The sequence below is a fragment of the Petromyzon marinus genome, chromosome 4 (genome assembly GCF_048934315.1).
Source record: "Petromyzon marinus isolate PM22_M1 ecotype Great Lakes invasive population chromosome 4, UKy_Petmar_22M1.pri1.0, whole genome shotgun sequence".
Taxonomy (NCBI): Eukaryota; Metazoa; Chordata; class Hyperoartia; order Petromyzontiformes; family Petromyzontidae; genus Petromyzon; species Petromyzon marinus.
The window spans coordinates 23,277,030-23,299,719 of NC_133670.1; the positions used below are offsets into that span (position 1 = coordinate 23,277,030).

The 22,690-nt window shown below is 47.2% G+C and overlaps 1 protein-coding gene across 5 annotated transcripts in view; it reads left to right on the top strand.

Annotated features, from left to right (window-relative positions):
• The window catches only part of SPRYD3 (SPRY domain containing 3), a 135,675-nt gene that overhangs the window by 73,023 nt on the left and 39,962 nt on the right, over positions 1-22,690 (top strand). For all 5 annotated transcript variants that reach the window (XM_032945130.2, XM_032945118.2, XM_076060159.1 and 2 more), the window contains one exon: positions 2,912-3,061. In XM_032945130.2, the coding sequence (XP_032801021.1) occupies positions 2,912-3,061 (150 nt within the window). The remainder of the gene's footprint in view (positions 1-2,911; positions 3,062-22,690) is intronic.

A 22,690-nucleotide genomic window follows, 5' to 3' on the forward strand; every position in this document is an offset into this window, starting at 1 on the left:
TGGGATTTGGGTCTATGTATGTATACGGCTGTGGTGGTGTGATGGATCTCAAAGGGAAGCCCTTGAGTTGAGCCTTGTTAAAAGTTCGCAGCATATAAGTGGGCCGTGATTCAGGCTTCAGACAGAAAACAGTCATCCGTTTTTTCTTAGTTTTTGTATTATTTCAGCATTGTTATCGCCTGTTTAATAATTTTGTTGCCATAACAGTGTGACGTCAGCGCATTTGCCTACGCAGCAGGGAGAGAGAGAGAGAAAGTGTGGCCCCAGTGGGGGGAGCTGGCCCATGGCTGGCGGGGGCCTGTGACCATCAGGACGCCACAGGTGCAACGGGCCATCGCACAATTACAGCCATTAGACCCTGAGGGCTTGACGAGAGACGGCCTGCCTGCGTCCCCCACCCCCCAGCCCTGCTGAGGCTATTGTTTCAGGGTCTTGTCTAACGATTGTGGTGGAAGGTTAAGGGGGGGGTGCGGGGTAAACATAGACACACGCACACACATTCACATACCTACACGCACGTATGCAAGAGCATTTGTGCGCCAGTCCATGCGCGCACACATGCTCTTACGTAAGAAACAAATATCCCCCCGTTCAGAATTACGTACTGTTCCGGTAAGTGCTGTATTGTTAAGCTAGAGATGACAGTGGTGTGGTCTCTATGTATGTACTTTGGACTTCTTTGGCACCGGATGTCACCAACCGTGCGAATTGGAAGTGCGAGGCAAGGACAACAAACTAACACACAAAAAACAGTTCTATGCTGGTGTTGACCACACTGAGCTGGGTTCGAATTTTAGTTTAAATCTACCTGGAGTAAGGCTCAGGCCGTATTCGTATTACATGGCCACGGGTGGACATAATTAGGAATTGGGCCCACATCACCGTGATCCTAGTGTAGTGGACCACGTCTTCTACACCGGGCTGATTTAGTCGCAACTCCCCGTAATAGACATACGTGCAGGTGCACACATGTACATCGACATGAATGCAGCTACCCCTACACGACAATGTCACGAGTGTACGTGTGCGGCAACAGGATGATGCACATGCACGTGCAAATCAAAATACGGCCAAAAGCACATGCCAGTGCACAAGTACGTTTCTTACGTTCCAAAGCACAAGTGCACGTGTCCGCACAACATCAGTCACATATTTGTTTTGCCCATTTTGCGTATCATCAGTGTGGTGCAGCTGTGCACTGGCCAAACGAATTATTCCATGACGTCCTTAGACGAAGTGTGACCCGTTAGACAATCAGACACAATGCCTTTCCCACAAGTATGGAAATCAGCATACCGTATTCATGGAGTAGACACGCTCCCACGAATACTGGGTTATGTAAACATACAAAGTGGTACAAAAGTGATTAAACAGCATTGTGCAAATGTACTTAGCTACGATATTTATTGATATTTAATTAAAGAAGAGTTTATCAGTTATATAATATGCTGAACTTCATTACAGTAAGACGATTATAATTATTCACTCTTGTTGTTCGGTCGCTGATGTGTGGCAGAAGTAGTTGCTTATGAGTGTTTTCACAATAACTAGAGCTGTCAAAATAAGAGCCTGCGAGTGCTGTGACTAGAAACTAACTTGGCACTAATGTGACAGCATCTCGGTTAGTGTGTCCTTATGTAAGATTTCCAGGGGTTGTGAGAAATGTAAGGTAAGTTTTCTCCAAAATAGATTGTTATATTAATTATGATATAAAATGTGCACAAAGGTGTTTGGCATTTCTTTGGCGGTCGCCTGGGTTTATGTTTTGCTTTCATGGATTTTCTCTTCAGTCGACCATTTTCTCTGTCCTGTGCTCTGAAGAAGGCCCAATGCCTGATACATTGCCTGTTGCTTATGTTGCCTTTTTTAAGGCAGTGTTAATGATGAATGTGTTGAGGTTTTCATTTGCACTTGTGCACCACTGCCATCGCAGTTTCACTAAATAACTTATGTCAAATGTGATATTAATATCAATCTATTAGCTTCGGAGACAGACCCACAATTCTAAATGTCTGCCAAATGATAAAAAATGTAGTCCTGCCTTCAGATTATGGATGCCTGAACTTTACAGATGGGCCTCCTCGAAATATGTGAATGACAAGGTGTCAGTTGAAGGTCATTAACTGTTTCGTATTTTATATTTTAATCAACCGTTTTATTATAGTATTGGTTGCCAAGGGTTTTGTTGTTCACGGATAATTTTTTTTTTTTACATCAAGCATTAATCTAAAATACAATTTTTTCCAACAAAGTCCCAATGATTATATAACATGACATACTTGGTATAGGCATATATTTTAAAAAATGACTGCCGATTAATTCACAATTAATCTCTCTCCTATAAAGGAAGATAGACATACTCTTTGGTTCTTTCGGTAAAGTCACGTAGGTATTATTTTTCTACCTACGTGACTTTACCGAAAGAATAAAAAAGTATAGATTCCTGCAGTCACGAAAGCTTCAAATCAAGATTGAAGATAGACATGCTAACATATCAAAAAATGTGCTCCACGCTTAGCAAACCACTGTCATATAATCCAATATGGCCACCAAATATTATTTTGCAAAATGTAGATGATAATTGATGTAAAAGACGGGAATCCATTTACCAGAAAATGTTCACGAATGCTGATGCTCACACAATATCAGATGCCTCATGTGACATGGGCAACGGGACAAAGACACCTGAGCATGGCGATAGTCAGCTCTTCCACTTGTAATCCACGACAGATTTAATAGGTGCTCGTTAACACCACATAGAATGACAGTCTTATGTATGTTGAGCTTATTTCGCACCGTACTTGGCCAACAATGCTAATTGGAGGTGCGGGGAGAAGGCAACAAGATCTCGACGCTTTGACAGTCCATGAGAGTGAATGGGAAACACCTTCCCCTTTGTGCCCGTGCGCAGCTACTGGAGTATGTGGGGCGAGGCCGGAGCATCATGGATGTGGGGCTGGCTCAGGCGAGGCATCCCCTCAACACCACCGGACACTACTTCGAGGTGGAGATTATTGACCCTGGCGAGAAGTGCTACATCGCCATCGGGGTCGCTCGCAAGGTATCCTAGTCACGTGCACATGTGCGCCTTCAAAGTACAACGTGCATCACGCTCGCCGATCGTGTACGTGTGTGCACGTGTGCGTGCGTGTGTCTATGTTTTGGGGAACGGAAGTGCAGTGGTTGGCGCATTTGAACCCGGCAACCAGAGTTTGGATCCTGATTACGACCAACAACTGTCCTGGGCCTCCCCTAGATCGGCTCAGCCTTAAATTAATACCTGATATGGTGTGTTATCTTCAACACAAATGCGGCCGGGCGAGGTGTTGGCAACCCACCCCCGCACGGGGCATGCTGGCCTTCATAGGCGCTGCTCGCGAACAGCACTTGCCCCGTCAGTCTGTTAAAGGCCATACGAGGGGATCTTTGTCTTTGTGTGTGTATGTTACAAGAAAGAACATATACACTGATTGAAAATAAATAAATGTTGAAAATAAATCAATGTTGTTAATCTGAGAAGTAGATCTCGACGCTTGGACAAATGGCCTTTGTCAAGTGTGTATATATGTGTGAGTATAATGAGCGGGTGTGTTAGTGAGATGAGAACCACAATGTAGGCTGGGTGGGAGGGAACCATTGCACGAGCCTCCCGGTGCTCGCTGCTAATTTGGGAAGGCGCCAGCGTTCTGCTTGTAACGGATTAATCAGCAGCAGGCCTTGCTGGGCGGCCTCGCTACCTTTGACCAAAATGTTCGTTGTATTTGGAGGGGGAGTCCGTTCCCCGGGTGGATTCTGGCCCAGGGAGAGGCGTGCACGCGCTTGTGCGCATTCAATCCGCACGTGTGCACGTGCCCGTGTGTCCACACCCCCCCCCCCCCGACGTGCAGGCTTGTTTTCACGGTCTCTGTGTAGGCCCATCACGGCAGCGTTGGAGAAATAAGCGTCGCCATTTGATGAAAGCAGATCCTACAATTATTTCCATTTATTCTCGTACGAGGACGTGTTTCGGGTCATGGGTGTAGTGGCACCAGGCTCTCTCACCTGCCAGTCCTCACCACGTGTCCCGGGTACTTGGTGGCCTGGCGAGGCCGTCGGGCGTTAATACCCAAACCCGCTTGGCACTTTGGGAGATTAATGGTACTGGCGAGATGTCTTCATAATGTACGTGTGATAATGATGTTGTGTGCCTGCGTGATGTACAGCGCCGTGTGCTGGAATAAATTGTGGACATCACCCTGTGAGCATTTTTGCCGCACATTGAGGCTGCAGTGGTTATCCTGGTTAACCCTCCAGAACTGCCGAAAGCATACGAACCTAATGGCGGGACCCCGGGCTCCCATAAGCCCCCGACTCTCGCATAAACTGCGTTGCGACCTCATTTTATGTCTGTTGAAGGCGAACGATACGGCATTCTATTCCTCTCGACGGGCTCTACACGATGCGCTAATCAAAGTTTCAAAGTTTTGTTTCTTTTGCGCATTCGTCCTCGCTGCTGTGCTTGGACGACATGACAACAGAATGATCCGCGCCAGGTGGGTCGCGGCGTTTATGTGTGCGTTGGGACGGAGTCGCCAAAAGTAAATAATTTAATTACGACATTGACTTCCGTTTATTCGGGACCCCGGGGTCCCGCCATGACGTTCATATGTACGTAAAGTGCACATTGATGATAATAATATCCAGAAACACTGATGTGCTTGCGCTCAAGTGTTTCTGGATATTATTATTATTATCCTTACTGTCGTGAGGAGTGAGCTTTTTTTGCATTCTGTGCACGCTGTAAACGTTCCGTGCATGAACCCAAAGACGCTTGTGAATTAGAGGGGCGTCGACCCCGGTCTTTGTAAATCCATGTCACCTCCACCCCCTAGCCCATAACTCTCAATCATGTGTGCACGGTGGGGAGAGGCTGCGCCCTAGACTTGCCTGAGTCATCTCCAACGCAGGTGTCCCATCGGTGTTGCACAAGCCCCGTTTCATTTGGCTTGTGACGAATCTTCTGTCGGGAATGGCACAATCTGACCTGAGTTTTAACGGGATTGTGTTTCTCATCATTAAAAACAAAGAGACCTCTTAATACGACAAATGTGTGCTCGTGGAGAAGGCAAGGCTGGTGGCTCGTGCACAGCAAGTAGATCAACATTGCATTTTGAAAGTCGGGCTTCATTTATTTAACAAAAAGTTAAAGCAAAGGTCAAATACATTTTATGATGGCCACTGTGCAGATGGAGCTATGAAGTCAGCCCATGTGCAGGTGCTTGATAGATTATTACATCACAGGATCGTGAGAGGTGGCGACGGTTTAGGGAGGCCTTCAACCAGTAGTGGATTGATCGTGGCTGATTATTACAGGGTGTAGGGTATTTTGTACAGTACTGCACTGGGTATAGGGTGTATGGTACTTCGAAGAGTGCAGAGTACTGTGCAGGGTGTAGTACATCGTGTAGGGTGCTGTGCATGGTGTATGATTATATGTACAGGGTATATGGTGATGCGTTGTATGGTGCTGTGTTGTAAAAGGTACGTAGTGTTTTTGTAGGGCTTTATTTAGGAGATTAAACTCATAGGTTCAGTGCAAGGTGTGGTATATTGTAGGCTGTCGGGTATACTTGGGGGCGCCACAGTGGCGAGATGTTAACTACCTCGCCTGGTATACAGGAGGTTGTGGGTTCGATCCAGACCCTGACACCTGTATATTTGGAGTTTGCATGTTCTCCCCGTAGTCACGTGGATTTTTCTCTGGGTCCTTTGGATTTTTTGCCACCACATTTAGAAACATGCATTTAGAGCATTTGCACGTGATTATAAGCCACTTCGTTGAGCTATCATTTGTGGACAGGTCGCTTCTGAAAAAGTGCTATATAGTTCAGTGGGCATTTCCTGATTTAAAAAAAGTTATTTTCTTATTTTTAGTTTATTGGGCAGAGTGCAGACTTGGATTTGTTTGCCTATGTTAGAAGTTTGCTTTGGAGAGATTATACGCCCCATGGTTTATTTTAACTTTGTTTACATATTTATATTTGTTTGTGCATTAATTAACATGTTTATTTCAAACTGCGTTTGTTGTTCCCGAAGGAAGTCTTAAAGTGTTGATATATATAACAAGTGTCCGGCTAGTCAAGACGCAGACAGCTGGTGTGCTAGCTAGTTTATTAGTTTGTTCAATAACCGATTTGATTAGCTGGCTTACCTAGACGGGGCTCCTCTGTTTAATATGCTGAAGGGACATAAACATAATTGATAACTTTCAGCATGATTGCAATCCTCCATTCTTTTATTTCCACTGTTGGATTAGACCCTTTACATTTAGGCGGTTAGCCCCAGCTGTCGTGTGCAGCTCAAAACTGTCTCGCACTATTTTTGGTGTTCTGCTGGAATCGGTAAGTCTTGTCTTCCCATCTCCATCCTTTGGCTGCCTTACCATTGCTTTCAGTGAGCGGATTCTGCCATGTTACTTTAAGGCTGAAGAGATGCGTGTGTGCCCTCCAAGCCAGATTCATTTCCGAAGCATGCAGGATTTATGTGGAAAATGACCACATTCATCTGAGCTCTAATGTAATAAATATTTATTTGTCCTATTTGTATTGATATCCAAGTACAGCCATGAGCAATAATGTATGAGATGTGATGTGTAGACACATTAGCATGAAAATCAACTGTATAATTTAGAATCCCAAACAGTTTAGTTGTAGCCTGTAATATTTCCACAAAACATCACCTTGATTAAATTAACCATCACTTCATTATCCATGGGGTAACTCTATTGAGCTGTATTTTCTCATTTGTAAGTTGACTTGTGTCCCTCTACTGGGTAATTTTGGTAATTGCTTCGTTTGGCCATGCTTCTTTGGCCCATGACATTGGCACACAATTGGATACCGTACCGTTGAAAAGTGTCCTTGCAGCTCTTATGTCCACAAGTTGGTGAATGGAAAACGCGCATCGGAAAGCGGCGCGCCCCAACTTAGATCATTTGTTTCCTGCGGAACATTTTGTCAGCGGGAAAGAGAGATGGGGACACGTTGTGAAGAACTGGTATGGATGCGAGACCTCCAGACCACCTGTTCACGTTTCACACAGCTGGAGCACGTGTGAAACGAGCTTCACAGCGGCCAAGCATGGTTCTTTTGTGTAATATTTCAAAGAATGACATTTCCCGCATGCTGGGCAGTATCTTCTAAAGGTCAGTGAAGAATTAGCGGATTAGTGAATAAGTGAATTATTTTCTCTCTAAGCGGGTGAGCTTGTCTCGCGTTATTATGTTTCCCTTTGTTAGGGAAACTCGGCTTGGAATATCAAAGGGACTATAAGGTGTTAAAGCAGGACAAGATAGCTCAAGTCGCCTGTCTTCGAGACGGTTCTTATTCCATGCATAAAGTGTCGGCGTGTTGCGTATACTGAGCCTTTTAATAATGCAGCCGCAATGCCAGTAAAAGCCGGTGGTAATACGATGTCTTCCTGGCTTCACGAAGCGCTCATTAAAGCACCGTCCAAAAAAGTTGGAGGTTATTTGGGGTCGAGGGTAGATGAAGAGGCCTGAGGACATGTGCGCCTATATTTAATTAGACTCAAACCGCTGCACTGAGCTATGGCTAATGCCAAAAAAAAAATCCTACAGTTAAGGAGGAAGCAGGACTTGGGACAAAGATTTTCACTTGGGCTAATATGTACACGTGTCCCTCCTGGAGAACTGTGTTAAGTTGCAGCGGACAAGGGTAGGTGAATGTAGCCCATCAAGTGCGAGTCGGCCGCTGAGATGGAAAAGTTATTAAAACGGTGCAGGTGTCTCGTGGTTTTGAACCGATGGACACGCGGACGAGGTTTGGCAATGATCCTGTGTCGGTTTTCCATAATTAGGCATGCAACAGATGCCTCCTCGTAAAACACACGGACACGTGCGCACGCAGCCTTGCACGCAACAGCAGCGGACGCACTTGCACACGAACCGCCACGTGCACACACGTCCACACGAGCGGCTTGGTGCGCGCACAAAATGTGAACAAAGAATCCCCAATTAGTGTCTTCTACTTTTGGGGGGGCCAAGTGAACTTGGGGCCAACTCGTTTACCTTGATCACGATGCAGGGTTCTAACATCTCGCCACTGCTTCCTACATATATGAACACTTGGCGCGTAAGTCTACGCATGCCTACAATGCTATTGGCGGCTATTTTTACATCCGTGCAGCCACTCATGTAAACTTGTCAAATGTATAAAAAGTACCACGGTGATATTTATAAACACTGTTTTCACAACATTGCTGCATATTTGTAGCAATATAATCAGCACTTCATGACTTAAAGGACACCGTTGGTGATTGATAGATCAACTTTGGCACCGCGCGACTCGGTGGTGACAGCTCACAAACAGGTCCCACGAGGCGTTTAATTCCCGATAGTCTACAATTCAGCACTGCGGTATGTGGCATGAGTCACAGTGTAAAGGTCATTTAAATGCCACGCGAGGAACGCCAGGTCAGAACCTCAAGTGCATTACATCATAATAGAATGCAGTGCCTGCTGGTAACGTGCGGTGCGGTGATGCCAGAAAAGAGGGATCGTTGGCTGGTCCAGACTGGATGGAGATGTGCATTTCGATGTGGAGCCTGAAGTGCGATGTTAAAAAATTCCCCGGAATAGGTGACAGAGATTGAAAACGTTACAGGCTATGATGGAGGTGAACAAGTTGATTGAGAAGCTGTTGAAGAGATTACTTGTGGAGGTGATACAATTATGTGGCGGCTCATTTAATGGTGGAGTAGTTGATGGTGAAAATAATAGTGTGGAGGAAGGCGTTAGATAAATCGATAGTGGAGGTTGTGCAGATGGAGCCGGTGATGAAGGAGCTGATGGCCGAGTTTGCTGGATGAGATAGGTGATGAAAATGGATCGGATTATTTGTGAATGCTCAGGTAGAAGACTGCTGGATAATGAAATGTGTGATGGAGATTGTCCAAGAAATGGGGATAGTATTGAAACAGCAAGAGTTAATAAAAATGTTATACATGATAAGAAGTGAGATGAAAAAAGTACTTGATCTTGCCGCACCTCTGTTCAAAAGATAATGTAATACGGCTGATATCATCCAGCCGCGCTAAAGAACACTGCGAACAGAAACCCAGTGTCACGGACTCTGGTCATGTGTTTCTAAACTGATTCCCCCTTCTGATCCAAGGTACACATGGCTTCATAGCTGTGGATACCTGGCACACAGCTACTGTTTTCCTTCTCATAAAAGCCACTCTTCTTTGCGTCACCGTGGCGGGAGGGGGGCGGCCTCTGTTCCTCTTTTGCCCCCTTTCGGGCGGTGCCCTCTGTCTGCTTGGGAGCCCGGCTGGCGGCTGCACGGCGGATCGGGGTGCGTTTCCTTTTTTTTCAAACGAACGCACATGGTTGTACGTGCGCGCGGGTGTCGCTCGTTAAATCTGGGTGTCGCTCGATAATCTGGGTGTGTGTCGCTCGATATTTTCCCCGAGATAAGCCCGCGTCTGTCATCGCCTCGTGGCCTCGCGGGCCCGGTCCATGTGCCGCCCTCATCCGCCACTGCCGTCGCCCTTCACCAGCCGCGGCACGGTCACGCGCGGTGGAGCGCGCCGGTCTTGCCGTCCCACGCCTCGTGTCTCACACCCCCGAGCCAAAAGTGCGCGAACTTGATGTTTTTTTTTTATTATTCTTGAGACTTCAGACAACACCTCTGTGACGTGCGTCGGGTGGGGAAGATGGAATCAAGAGCGCTGCTGCCACCATTGTCATCAACCTCATCCCCACCCACTGTGCCCCAAATTATCACTGACACATGCAACATCACCTCTGTGCTTCTATGCCCGATCCTGGCCCACCCCTTAATTTAGAGGTGTACCACATATGCTATAATACCGAACACTGTGAATGCCTTGTATGTGCGTATGTTGAACGTCTTTCACACCGTGTGTAGCCGACCGTGCTAATCGGAGGTACCTTGGTTAGGTATCTGGCTGGATACAAATGCTAAGCCAAATAGTTTTGTTCCTGTAATTAGAGTTAAATGACAAATAAATATGGTGAGATAAGATAGACAACATAAAGATGCAAATTAAGAAGGCGTCAATGCAGTGATGTAGTGGTAAGACACTGTCGCGAGAGATGCAGTAATAGCTCGACGAGATGCAATTATGAGAAAGATGTCGTGGGTTGAGAGATGAAGGCAAGAGAAGGGGATGTGTTGAGATGATATAAGAAAGTAGTGGATGAGACAGAAATATAATTAGATGAGAGCGCTTATAAGAGAAGTTCAGCATACATTTATTGAGACAATAAAGAAGAGAATAGTAACATTTTCCGGATGAGATAGAAGGAGAGGTCTGGTAGGAGATACACATTCCTACATGATAAGAGGTGATTGTAGATGTATCGAAATGGGACAGCAGAAATGTATTCAGATGAGATGGAGGAGCAGAACAAAAGACGACGTAGTCATTCAAGGGGTCACGACCCCGTGTGCCCGCACACCGTGCGGCTACAAAGGCTACATGCTGAGAGTCAGTTAAAGGGTGTAGCAAGAAATATTGTGACAATTCTGTTTTTAACCTTCACTACACATATACGTACCTTTTTGTAACATTTAAGATGTAGATATTTCTTAAGTGTTCACTAATTCCGCTGAATCCAAATAGTGGAGAGAAAATGTGTTTGCATGTCTACCAACAGGATTCAAATTTGGTATGCTGTGCACACACTTCATGCAGAGGTAGCGGGAAGAGGCATTGACAGATATTGATGGGGGGAGGGGTAGTGACTCATGGTTGGAGAGTTTTTAAGGCGAGCCCCGAAGAAGCTGGACCATCTGTCCCCAAACCCCTCCGGCCCTACCTGTCCAGTTAGAAAAATGGCTCAGTTTTCACGATGTTTTATTTACTACTCACACCACGTGTGGCTAATTGAATGCAGGTGAAAACAGTAAAATGTCCATTCTTCGCGAAGGTAGCATTTGAGATTGAGCACAATCTGCACGGGGGCAAGCAGTGAACGGTCAAACGTTGATGCATAGTGATGGATAAGCCGGTATGCGGCTGATAAGCTGTTGGAGGAGATGGAGACCAAATATTTCGATTCTTTGAATTGGTTAATACTTTTAGAAAATGCCCACTGTCAAATTGTCTCAATGCCATGCTCTAATCCAGTGTTGGGAATTCTTTCCTCATGACAACGACGACCAATGCAGAACTGCCATGAAAAATCCGTCTCTTGAGCATCATTTACGGCTTGCCTGAATAAACCAAATATAATTCTAGTAACACCAGAACGATCCATACTCTTGGTTCTTTCGGTAAAGTCACGTTGAAGGGAACAATAAAATAATAAAATATATATAAAACAATAAAATTCTCACGACGCTTGAAAACCAACCGCAAACCGTAAATGTTCTTGCCGTTGGTTTTCACACCTGATGATGATTGTTTGTGTTGCAGTCGAAACGCCGTGAGAATTTTATTGTTTTATATATATTTTATTATTTTATTGTTTCCCTTCAACGTGACTTTACCGAAAGAACCAAAAATATGAATCACTGCAGTCACGAAAGCTTTAAATCAAAACCAGAACGATTGTTAGCACACCGGCAGGTCTGTGAATACGGCGCAATGGTTAGATCATTGCACCAATGTGGCAACAGTCAAAGTTCAATTCCTGTCCATGCACACCAGTGTCGTCTCTCTGTCTGGAGTCCTGGCTTTGCTTGGACCAATGTTAGGTTTACTTAGCTTAAAATGAGCATGTAATAATTATCATCAATGCTCCAGACACAAAGGCAGCCGGGCTTGGTACTGGTCGCAATAACCAATCACGCATCATGCCTGCCTTAATAAATGTTCATCTAATGGCAGTTGTCCTAATAGCCTGAACAGCTTAGTGGAAACCTTTGTTTTGTGAGTTTGTATGCACACATCTTTACACCCATGTCTCATTACTTGTCCATTGTGACTGTGTTAGTTCTCCCTTAATTTAATATGTGATGTGTCGGCATATTAAGCTAATGATCAGTGAGGGATTACGGAATCTTGGCTGCTTTTGTTGCAGACTCTGCATTTTTTTTTGCTGAACTTCTCACTCACACTCCTCCCTCCCCTCTTGCCTCTCTCTCTCTGTCTCAAACCAACACTCTCTCTCCCATCACATTTTCTGTTTCTTTAGCTGCCCTTTTTTTCTCTCCCTCCCTCCCTCCTTCCCTCTTAATCATCCTCTCTGCCTCCATCACCATGCCCATCTCTCCCCAACTCTCCCTGTCTGTCTTCACCCACTGTCCCCTTTGAAGTACAAGGATTATAATGTGATATTGAGGTGGGTTTAACCTTCCACCGTTGGGGGTCACATAATCCTGCATTCCATGACTGGTCAGGGTTTTGGACAACCATGACCCAATGCACAGTGTCCTCTTTCGCTGCTATCGGCAGCAACACAGAAACTTGGCGCCCGCTTGAATAGGTCATTCCCTCTCCTGGGACAATGAGCACCATCCGATGGCAACCTGTAAACACTTGGCCCCACGATACCGTATGTTAAGTGGCAACATGATGCACCTCGCTCAATATTGATGGCTCGCCCATCTGAGCTGGGCGAATCCTCAGCACTAAAGAGCAGTGTACATCCACACTGAGCATCAACCCCCTCCCCGCCAGCACCCGGGCTTGCGTGCCCTCCTCCTCCTCCTTCCCACCCACTCTACCTTCTCCTCCCCTCAACCCAAAAACCATTCCAGCCCTAGTGGGGGTGGGGGTTGTGTAGCATTTTCGAGTGTCTCTTTATTAAAATCCCAGAGCGGGGCGCTTGCTGATTTTGACGGTCAAAGGGCACGAGGGGGTGACCTAAATGCATAGGTACATTGTCTGTTCGTGTGTCCGTGCATCACCTGTCGCTGATAGGCATGCGGTATTGTCCGCAGGCGTCTACACCCCTCCCCCCTCCTCTATTTTCCTCTCCCTACATTTCCCACTGGTCCAGCAGGCAGCCTATGATGGCAATGTGTGTGTTGTATTAGAGACCAGATAACTCGTCCTGTTGCTATACTCTTGGGGCATATTTTTTAGTTGCGGCTCGGCTGCTCTGCCTTGGCCACTCACTGAAGCCCCAAGGCTTGAGCCGCTCATTTGCTTCCAAAGACGCACGATATGCTCAGCCATGGCCTGGCTCAGGCTCCGCTACAATATAAATACTGAGCAGGGCTCGAACCGTGTTCGGAGCCAGCTCAAGGTAAGCGTGGCTTTGAGCTGGCTCACTTGAGACAGAGCCAAGCCTGAGCTGAGCCATGCCAGAGTACACGCCTCGGTACCGTCTTACTCTGGGTGTGCGTTACTGCACAGCATTCATTGCCATCAGGTTGGAGATACCCTGCAATTAGTGCATGGCATGTAACGCATTCAGATGTGCCCTGCCCTGTGCATAGTTTGGGCTCTGCCCTGCACTGTTTGGCCACATTTTAACTTGCTAACCTGAAAATTTCCCCAAGAGCAATACTGTGCCCAGGATAGCTGTACTGTGCCCAGTTTGTCTGTGCTCAGCCCAATTTAGCTGTACTTTTCCAGTTTTATCGGTGCCGCGTCCAATGGTGCTAAAGGTAATATTACACTTGAAGCTTCCCACCCCTGCCTTCCACAACCATGCAGGCACTGTTTGCTATCAAATAACCTTCACCCTCGATATAACCCTGTTCCCCAGAACCCTGTCATGCCACCGCTGTGTTGGCATAACTGCGGCTGCTTTAATTGCAGCGCGTGCTGGCCGGCCCGGAGCACTGTTACACAGGCGGCCTTTACCACCCCTCCATTCAGTGGCATGCAAGGACAGGCCACCTGTGAGTGCAGCCATATTGGCTTCGGGCCTTTTCAGAGTCCGAACAAAAACAGTTGCCTCTCGGCGCACAATTCACACGCGGATTTAATAAAGGCGTGGGCATTTAAAACTGATTGGTAAGCAAATGTGCAAATGCAAACAGTTATTCCCGGCGGTGAGTGTGTGTGCAAATCTATATTAAGCGCGAATAATGTGAGTTGTGGACAGCTTGATTTTTTTCTGGGTCTTTTTTCCCTCCACCACTTCATCAGTAGGCTACCGCTGACCGAGAGCTAATCTGTTCAATTGATGGGGGAGGTCACCGTCACCAGCGGTGGTCAGACAAGCCACGGAGCGGCCCCTGGCCTTCGTGTCCATGGCGGCACACGCCTTGGCGACGGGCAGTCGCTGGGTGTTTCTTACCAAGCCCTGCACAGGTCTCTTTTATTTACGGAGGAGGCCAGTGACTTTTTCACCCCACCTCTGTCGCCGAATTGGTTAGTCCGCTTTCGGCTGATTGCTGCCACATGAACTGTAAGGACGCAGTTAAAATGTGTTTAAAGTTTCATCGCTGTCCTCGTCCGAATGGGCAGTGGCTAAGGAGGTCATTGATGAACTCGTCCAGAGGCTCAGCTAGCCAATAATTAGCGTAGAGTTCTTCACCACTGACCACACACTGTACCTCCGCAAAACAGCTGCTCTTTGGGAATGCTGATCACAACCCCGATGAAGGCTCTGCTTGCAGTGCCACTTGACACTGCAATTCAGAACCATTTAGAGGCGTTGAGGTGCAGCAGTGTAGAGACCATGTGGTGTAGCACTGTAGATGTGGCACTCTGCATACGTATGCATTGATGTATATGTACAGGCGCTGTCCATATATCACGCTGCAGAGATACAGGGCTGTATTAGAAAGCTGTCAGGATATAGACATGTCAGACTTGAGAGACGCACGGCTGCAAATATGCCAGCTTTTAGAGATAACGAGCTTGTATGTTACTGTACGTAGGGGAGCTGTAGACACGGGGAGATGTGGCCACGCTTGATGGGTGGGTGGGGTGGGGGACGCGAAACTGCGGTGCCGTGGGAGCAGCGGGCGGCTGCGTTAAAGGCGTCTCTTGTTGGTGCCACCCCGTGCCGCGTGGCCGGGGCCCTGTGAGGCAGCCTTTGTGCGGGCGCGCGGTCGCATGCCTCCGCCGCCGACAAACTCGCCCTGTGTCTCGAGCTCTCGGCGCGCGCTGGGTGCCACGCCTCGCCCGCGACGGCCGACACAACGCAGGCAGCGCACACTACGCTAATGGGACCTGACGTTCCCTTCGAGTGCGGGCGGGCTGGCGGGCGGGCGGGCGGGCGAGGGTGAACCGACCGAGCGTGTGCGCACACGTTGGCCATAATTACCGCGTTCAGCCGGCCGGCCGTGTATTTTAGCAGGCACGGCTCACTCCCTTGCTTGCCCGACGCTCATTCTTTCGCACGCGCTCGTGCCTGCTTGTCTGCGTATCTTTGTGCGCCTGTATTTGCGTGCGTGTGTTTTCAGAGCATTTCTATGAGGTCTTGGGGGGGGGGGGGGGGGAGGGGAATTTCCTCAGCCCAGATAACATCATTGGGCAAGGTGGGGACGTCCCTGCTGGGGCTGCGGTGCCTCAAATATTGGCAGAAGTTGCCACCCGTTGTGGGTTGCTGGCTGAGGTACCATCTGTGGAGGAAGTACGAGAGGTGATTCAGAGTCTTGGGACAAGGAAAAGTGCCGGGCAGAGATGATCTCCCAAGGGAACTGTTGAGGGAGGGTAGTGTCTTGTGTGCAGACTGCCATACATGACATCATCACAACTGTCTGGGCCACAGGACGGGTTCCGCAGGATTGGAAGGATGCCCTGGTGGTCCCCCTCTTAAAGAAGGGTGGCCGCACAGATTGTCACAACTACAGGGGTAATCCCTCTCGATCCTCAATGTGCCGGGAAAGGTCCTGGGAAGGATTATTCAATATCGCCTTGCCAAGAACACAGAGGAGAAGCTTGCTGAGCCCCATTGTGGTTTCAGGGCAGGGCAGTTCTGCACAGACGCTATATTCTCAGTCTGCTACAGTAGAGCTGTAGCGAATTCCAATAGGACCTAATTCGCTGCTTTATTGACCTGGTCAAGGCCTATGATACTATCAATAGGCCAGGGCTCTAGGTTCTTCGTACTTTTGGAGTCCCTGTATGGAAGCTACCTTGGTCTGTCACTCCACACGAAGCTTCGGGTCTTCTCGGCCACAGTCATGCCCTCTCTTCTCTGTGCTTGTGCACCAGTTAGAAACATTCAGGCTGGCCTGTCTACGATCAATTCTGGGTTTAACCAGGCTGGATTGTGTGAGGAGCTTACAGATCCTTTAAAGATCTGGACACATTCCCATCCCTGAGCTCCTCCGGCAGACAAGGCTATGGTGGTTCATTTAGCAGATTGGTTGGATAGAGGGTGCTAAACGGGCATGGAAATGGCTGGAGAAGAGATGGACTAGTACAGTACAGGAGGATGTGGATCTGAGTGGAAATGCCGAAGACAAGTACCAGCGGTGTCAAGATCGCCCTCTATGGAGGAGGCTCGTGAAGGATGCTACTGGTCAGTTGGAGGCAGTCGCCCTCCAGCAACAACGGAGGACAGAGGAGCGATGCTCACAACAACAAACGAAGTGCCGGGCCGCTAAAATTCAGCAAGTTGGCAAAGTAGGGGGCACAGGTGGTGCATCTTCCCATCATCTCAGTCAGTCAACTCACAGCACCTGGGTCTGTCCCATGACCTGTCGGCGAGCCTTCGACACTTCATGTGGCTTCGGGAGTGCACCTGGCTTGGCACAAGCGCCGTGGTGACGTCACTGCCACTTAGTGGCGAATGGCGGCCGTTGTTGTGCGCCGCTGGCTTGCGCTGGTGTGACCCCTTCTAGGGGCATTCCGGGATAATGCCCCCTCCGCTACTGCCACGCACCACAGCAGCAACAGTCACAGTGGGAGCAGTGGCTGCAGCAATAGCGGCAGCAGCAGCAGCAGCAGAGAAAATTGCCTCTAAAAATAATGTTGGATAAATAAACCGAGCATTTCTGGTGCTGTTTATCGAGCTCACAGCCACGGGGTGGAAATCGCCCGCTAGCGTGTGGCCACTTTATGCCAATTGGGCGAAACACATAATGGCAGCATTCACAAAAATAGCCTGTTGACAATTAAAACAAAAGAAACACTCTTATGGTTTGAATTTCTGTAGTTTAACATTCTGCTCTTGAAGAGCATCTGGCACGTAGCCATGGTTCTGCATTGGGGCTTAGCATGGCGCTTCTCTCTATCAGTTCAACATTGAATACATGTTTTGAAATAGATATATTGTCAGGAGTGCTGGCTTTATGGAAGGGTTTAGGTGTCGTGTTCTGTTGGGGGAGGTGCGTGGGGAGTGGTGATACTAACCACATGACATGCGGCTATATTTGCATTACCTGGACCACACGTACAAATACGCACCCCTCTTGAATGTCTGCAGACTAATGCACACTGTCTAATTCATACGCACCCACAGTGTAGATGTTCTGCATGCCTAGAAAAAATGGATATTGTGCCTCACTGGGCTGTCAGTCGGATGGGTCACCCCTTCGCTATCTAGCTTAATGTTCACCCATACAGGCTGCTATACTCAGATGGGTTACCCCATGGCTATATCAACACACTCTCACCTGCTTATGCATGTAGGAAATTGATGCACACAAAAGCAGACGCTCCACTTCAGCTGTGAATGGAGCTCGCATTTCTACGGCCTCGATTTTTTACCAGTTAAACTCGAGGGAAGCTGAATAGCGGTTAAACAATTATTTGGCTCGGCTTCCCTTCAGAAAAACCTGTCTCTGCAGAATGTGTTAATTTTTTTCATCAGACGCTTGACGGTTTGCAATATTAAGCCTCACCAATGGCTGCCCACCGAATTGAAATGTCTAGAGAGGCTGAGAAGATCCTCCGTCCTTGCCTTATAATCGTGTAAGTGTGGACGAGAGACGCCTTTCCGTCCTCCCTGCCCCCACTGTGAGCACCCTCGCGGTGGCTTGCCCTTGCTTTGGGTGCCATAAACCTCGTTTCCATGTGCCTGCCTTTGGCTGGATTTTGTGCCGGTTGTTATAACTTGGACTAAGCATGCTTGTGCCTGGCCCACAATGTTTAATATCCATTGCTGTTTCAGGACCTATCATGGTAGAAACGCATAGCCCAACACTAATTTTAATTTTAATAAGTCTTTACCGCTAACCAGCATTGCTATTCTTTGGAAAATCATATCTAAGCAACTTTGAAATTACCTTACAAATAATATAGCCTTTGGCTGGGTGCAGTTGGCAGAGGTTGACATGTTGGTTAACCTTGAACACAGCAAACAATAAATGGGAATTTTATACCATAAGTAGTAGGGATGAAGGAGGTGGTATTGGGAGACATCCTAGATGTCTTGTGGTTGGATTACAATTGCAGTGATTTCTAATTCTTCTCAGCCCAGGTCATGGCATCAGATATGAAAATGTCTTGGCCCCACATTAATTATAACAGGGTGTGAGATACAAGTAAAACGGAACTGAAGATAAATATTACAAAAGAAAAGTAATGCAATATAAGTTCGCTGAACAAATTTTAATTATTGTTTGAAAGATAAAACTGAAAACATAACAAGAGTATATATATATCTCCAGGGCAATGAAGGTGGACCAGAATTCAAATTATGATATAAACATATGAGCAAGAATAGAATTAAGTGCTTTTGTAAAATTAACCTGAATGAAAAGTGACAACTTAAGATACTTAAAAAAAATAACATTCAGGTTTGGAAGCATGGAGTCTGAGAATGTGCTTGAAATAAAAGCTTCACACGAAGAGATGCGTGCTGCGAATTACACTTGTAGAAAGAGAAGCATGGAACAAATGCGGATAAGATACATCACCCTTGACCTTTGAATAAAGTGAACGTGCTTTGACTGGATATACATCGCCAGAGGGGGACGATGGCTGATAGATGAGACTGGTGACATAATGGCATGCCTAAGAGGGTGACCGCCAGTGGAGGTTGAGCGATGGAATCGGCTCAATGGCAGGGTGCGCGATAGCTTATGGCATTGCAGTTTTTTGCATGTTTAATAATGTACTTGATAATGGTATGGAATGTTTTACGTTATAATTTTTTATCCTGTGCGCCGCATAAGGTTCACTTCATAGTCTGACCCTTTACGGTGATGTTTTGACCTTGCACAACGTGCACTGCTTTTGTGACTCGGGTCTTACCTTGAAAATTCGACTTTTCTCTCAGTGAGCTCTTACCTGACTTCAAGGCAAGAATATTCCTTGATGGATTTCATTGTATTCCTATCATAAATGAGTTGATAATTTTGGGAAATTATGGACAATCACATCGGGCCCCAACTTGCTGAAACGACCCCTTGTAGGCCCTTTAATCTACCCAGTGGAGGGTGCCCAGTGCTTGCGTGAGCCTCTGGCTATGTGCGCGTGAGTGTATACATCCGAGTGCGCGCGCGCGAGTGTGCTACAGATGAAGCCGTTTCCGCTCACATCTGCCCCTTAGCCCATCTCCCTTCAGTGAGTGCTGCTGTGTTGAGGTCATCGCCCTTTGGTAGCTGAGTTGCTTGCTGGCAAGCTATACATCCATCACTCGCCTTAAGTGCCCGGACGTATGTGCACGCGCGTGCATCTCACCCTCACGGACGTGGGTACATGCGTGGGATCGCTCGCACAGTGAGTAGGTAGCTGTGTGTGCGCGCATATATCTGGTTTTACTTACGTGAATCTGTGTACGTGCATGCGTGTGCGACGGTGTCTCATGGGTGTGTGCGTGCGTTCGTGTGTCCTGTCTGGGTCGGATGTACGCAGCTGTCCTGAGGGCACGCATGAAAGTTGAGGTGGGGGAGAGGGGGTTGGGGGAAAAAACTACAACTGTTGTGGGGCTCAGACAGAGAAAAAAAAATCAAGTCACAGACTCTCTTACACCCTCCCTCTATCCCACCATCTTCCTTTCCTCCCACCACAGCCTGCAACAGTATATGTCACGACCGAGAAAGTATGTTATATTACCACTCAGTCAAACACGCAGGAATCTGAAAATGACGCAAAGGAATGAGCATCGCGCGCGCATGAGTCAACGTTTCGGCCTATAGGCTTTCATTGGGAAGTGGAAACGTTTACTATTTTTAGTCTTCTTTATTACCGGATCAGTCCCACTCCGTATTCATTGAACCCCACCACTTATTTCAAAAACATTCCTTAAAAAAAATCCCCTTTCTTGTCGATGTGAGCGCCTCTCGTTTTAGGTTGTTCCGTCACAAATGGCAAACATTTGATTGATGATCGAGGTCCACCAGAGCCACATGTTTGGCGTTAGAGTTCTTGCTGTCATTTTGAGTTTATTTATGAAATTATTTGATGGTTGGGTTACGCGATCCAGGCACAGGCGCAGGGCATCACGTTACGGCCAAAATAACACGTGAGAGGGTACAATCTGGGCAGCAGTGGCTGCCCCTCTGCAAAGACCACTCCTCCTCACCAGGAAGCATCTCTAGATAGAGCATATACCGTTGGTTGCTTAGAGCGTGATATAGCGTTCCATGTGTAAGCTTGCCAGCCCTTGCCACTTTTTGCCCGTGGTGCTACCTTTTTCGTGAACCTTGACTCATCCGTGACCTCACCTGGCATCTCCTTTCTCCTAGCTGACTTTCTCGTGTCGGGGATGATATATTTTTGTATACCTCGATGAAGCCACATGCCTTGAGGAAACCCACATGAAATTCACAGCTTGGGCCATCGATTGCACTTCTGAGATTAATGGTTTAAGTATGCAAAGAATGCAGCCGTTACGGGTGTTCTGGCACATACCTGTAATTCAGTACCTGGGGTTGGTTGACCACATGAGACACCCAACCTTCTGTGCTATGAGATGGTCCGTTGTATTGAGTGTAGCAAAGTAGGCTGTTAATATGTTTACACATTATTGATCACCATATCGTTGTACGGGAACATGTTTTTCTTTTGCAGGTACTTGCGTTTCCTCCAATATTGAAGAAAAACGTTCATAAAAACAAGGCGTATGAAGCTATAGTTATGCCAATACTGGTATATGGCTGATTGCTAGGTTATGAGAAATCCGTTAAACAGAAATACCAACTGCGGGAATGAGATCGCTCAGAAAAATACTTAGCGTGTCTAGCCCACAGAATATAAGAAATGAAGCAAAAAAATAATGACTGGCGCAACGTCATGGTTTGGACATGAGTTTAGAATTTTTAGAATGGATCCGGAAAGAATACAGCACATGGTGTTACGTACAAAGGTACAAATGTGCGCTGGACTGACACGATGAAACATTACCTCGAACCAAAAAGGGACGACAAGTGAAGGAAGCCGTGAAGCCGGTGCAAGTCAGGAACAGGTAACAGCACCTCACATGTCCCCATTGTCTAAAAATGAGACAGAAGGGGCCTCCAGAAGAAGAAGAAGGAGGAATAGTTTTTAGATCCACTTGAGACTTTTCCTTGGTGAATAATCAATGTTGTTACATAAGTGGTGACAACCAATTCCCAAAACCCTTGACCAAACTGTTAATTTGTTCACGCTGTGCCCGACGAGACAGCGGGGAGATGGTGCCATGACGTTGTGGGATATAGAGCAATAAAATGGAATGCAGCTGGTTGGAGCCAGACATGACGGTATGCATCATCACAATGAGGCCCTCAACCAGCGGTGCGCTGAACACGGCCAACATTGGCGATCGCTTATGATGGCAACAAGAATCTGCTGAGTGAAGTGCACAAGGCTCCAGAGGAAACAGTCTGTGCAAACGCACTCGAGATCTGAAGCTACGCTTGGTCCACTCAGAGGCCTGTCTTGCATCTATCGTCTTGGGTCTTGTTCAATGGAGAGGGCGGCGGGTGTGGAATAGAGCTGGAGAAGCGGGGGCGTCGTGAATTGAGGGCACGGGTTTACAAAGGAAATGGCTCATCTCAGTCCCAGCTGTGTTTACTGGGCGTTTACATGGGTTGTATGGGAATTATTTTTTATTTGCGGGAAGAAAAAATGTGCCTTTTCAAAAGGGCTTTGGGGTTTTTTTGTTATGTCAGACTTAAAGTTTGCGTTTTTTTATTCTTTGTCCAACAATGCCATGTCTTGCCAGGAAACTAGCTGTGCCTTGTTATTGCCACCCGGGGCCAGAGGGACCAGGATGCACTGTGGGGTGACGTGAACTGTGCCTTTGTGCCGGACGGGCGCCGTGGCTATTGTGTGCCCATTTCTCCCAGGTCACAGCACCCAACTGAGAGTAAAAAAAAAATGGAAGCAACCGGACATACACTGTCGAGGTGGATAAGGTCACCTCCTGCGTTAGAGTTTCTGTGCATGCTTGCCGCATGCACGCACCAGTGCTGGCCGGGTATGCGTGCGTGCGCTCCGCACAGTGTTTTGGAAACCCGGAGTGGCGCCAAGTCTTTAAATGGTGCTTACCATCTGGGCCAGAACAGAATCAAATTATTTCATTGCAGGACACCGCTCTGCATAATGCATAGGTGTACGCACGTACAATATTTTTATGCTTCCAATCCAGATGGCGTGCAGCCTCCGCTGTCTCTTGTGAAGGTGAAGTTAGGAATAAGGTCTGCGTATCCCTTACCTGATTTCCCATGAGCTGTAAAATTGTCATTGAATGTTACATGTCTGGAAATACCCAAAACCACCTTGTCTTCTCGTGTTTAAAATCATGCTCTTTGGTAAAATAATATTGTGTATTTGTTTTCTTTGTTGGTGTTGGTGTCCACATCAACCCACATTCGGTGCCCGTATATATTCCCCCGTAGCACCAGCTGCTTTGGGGGAATATGTTGCTTACTCCCGT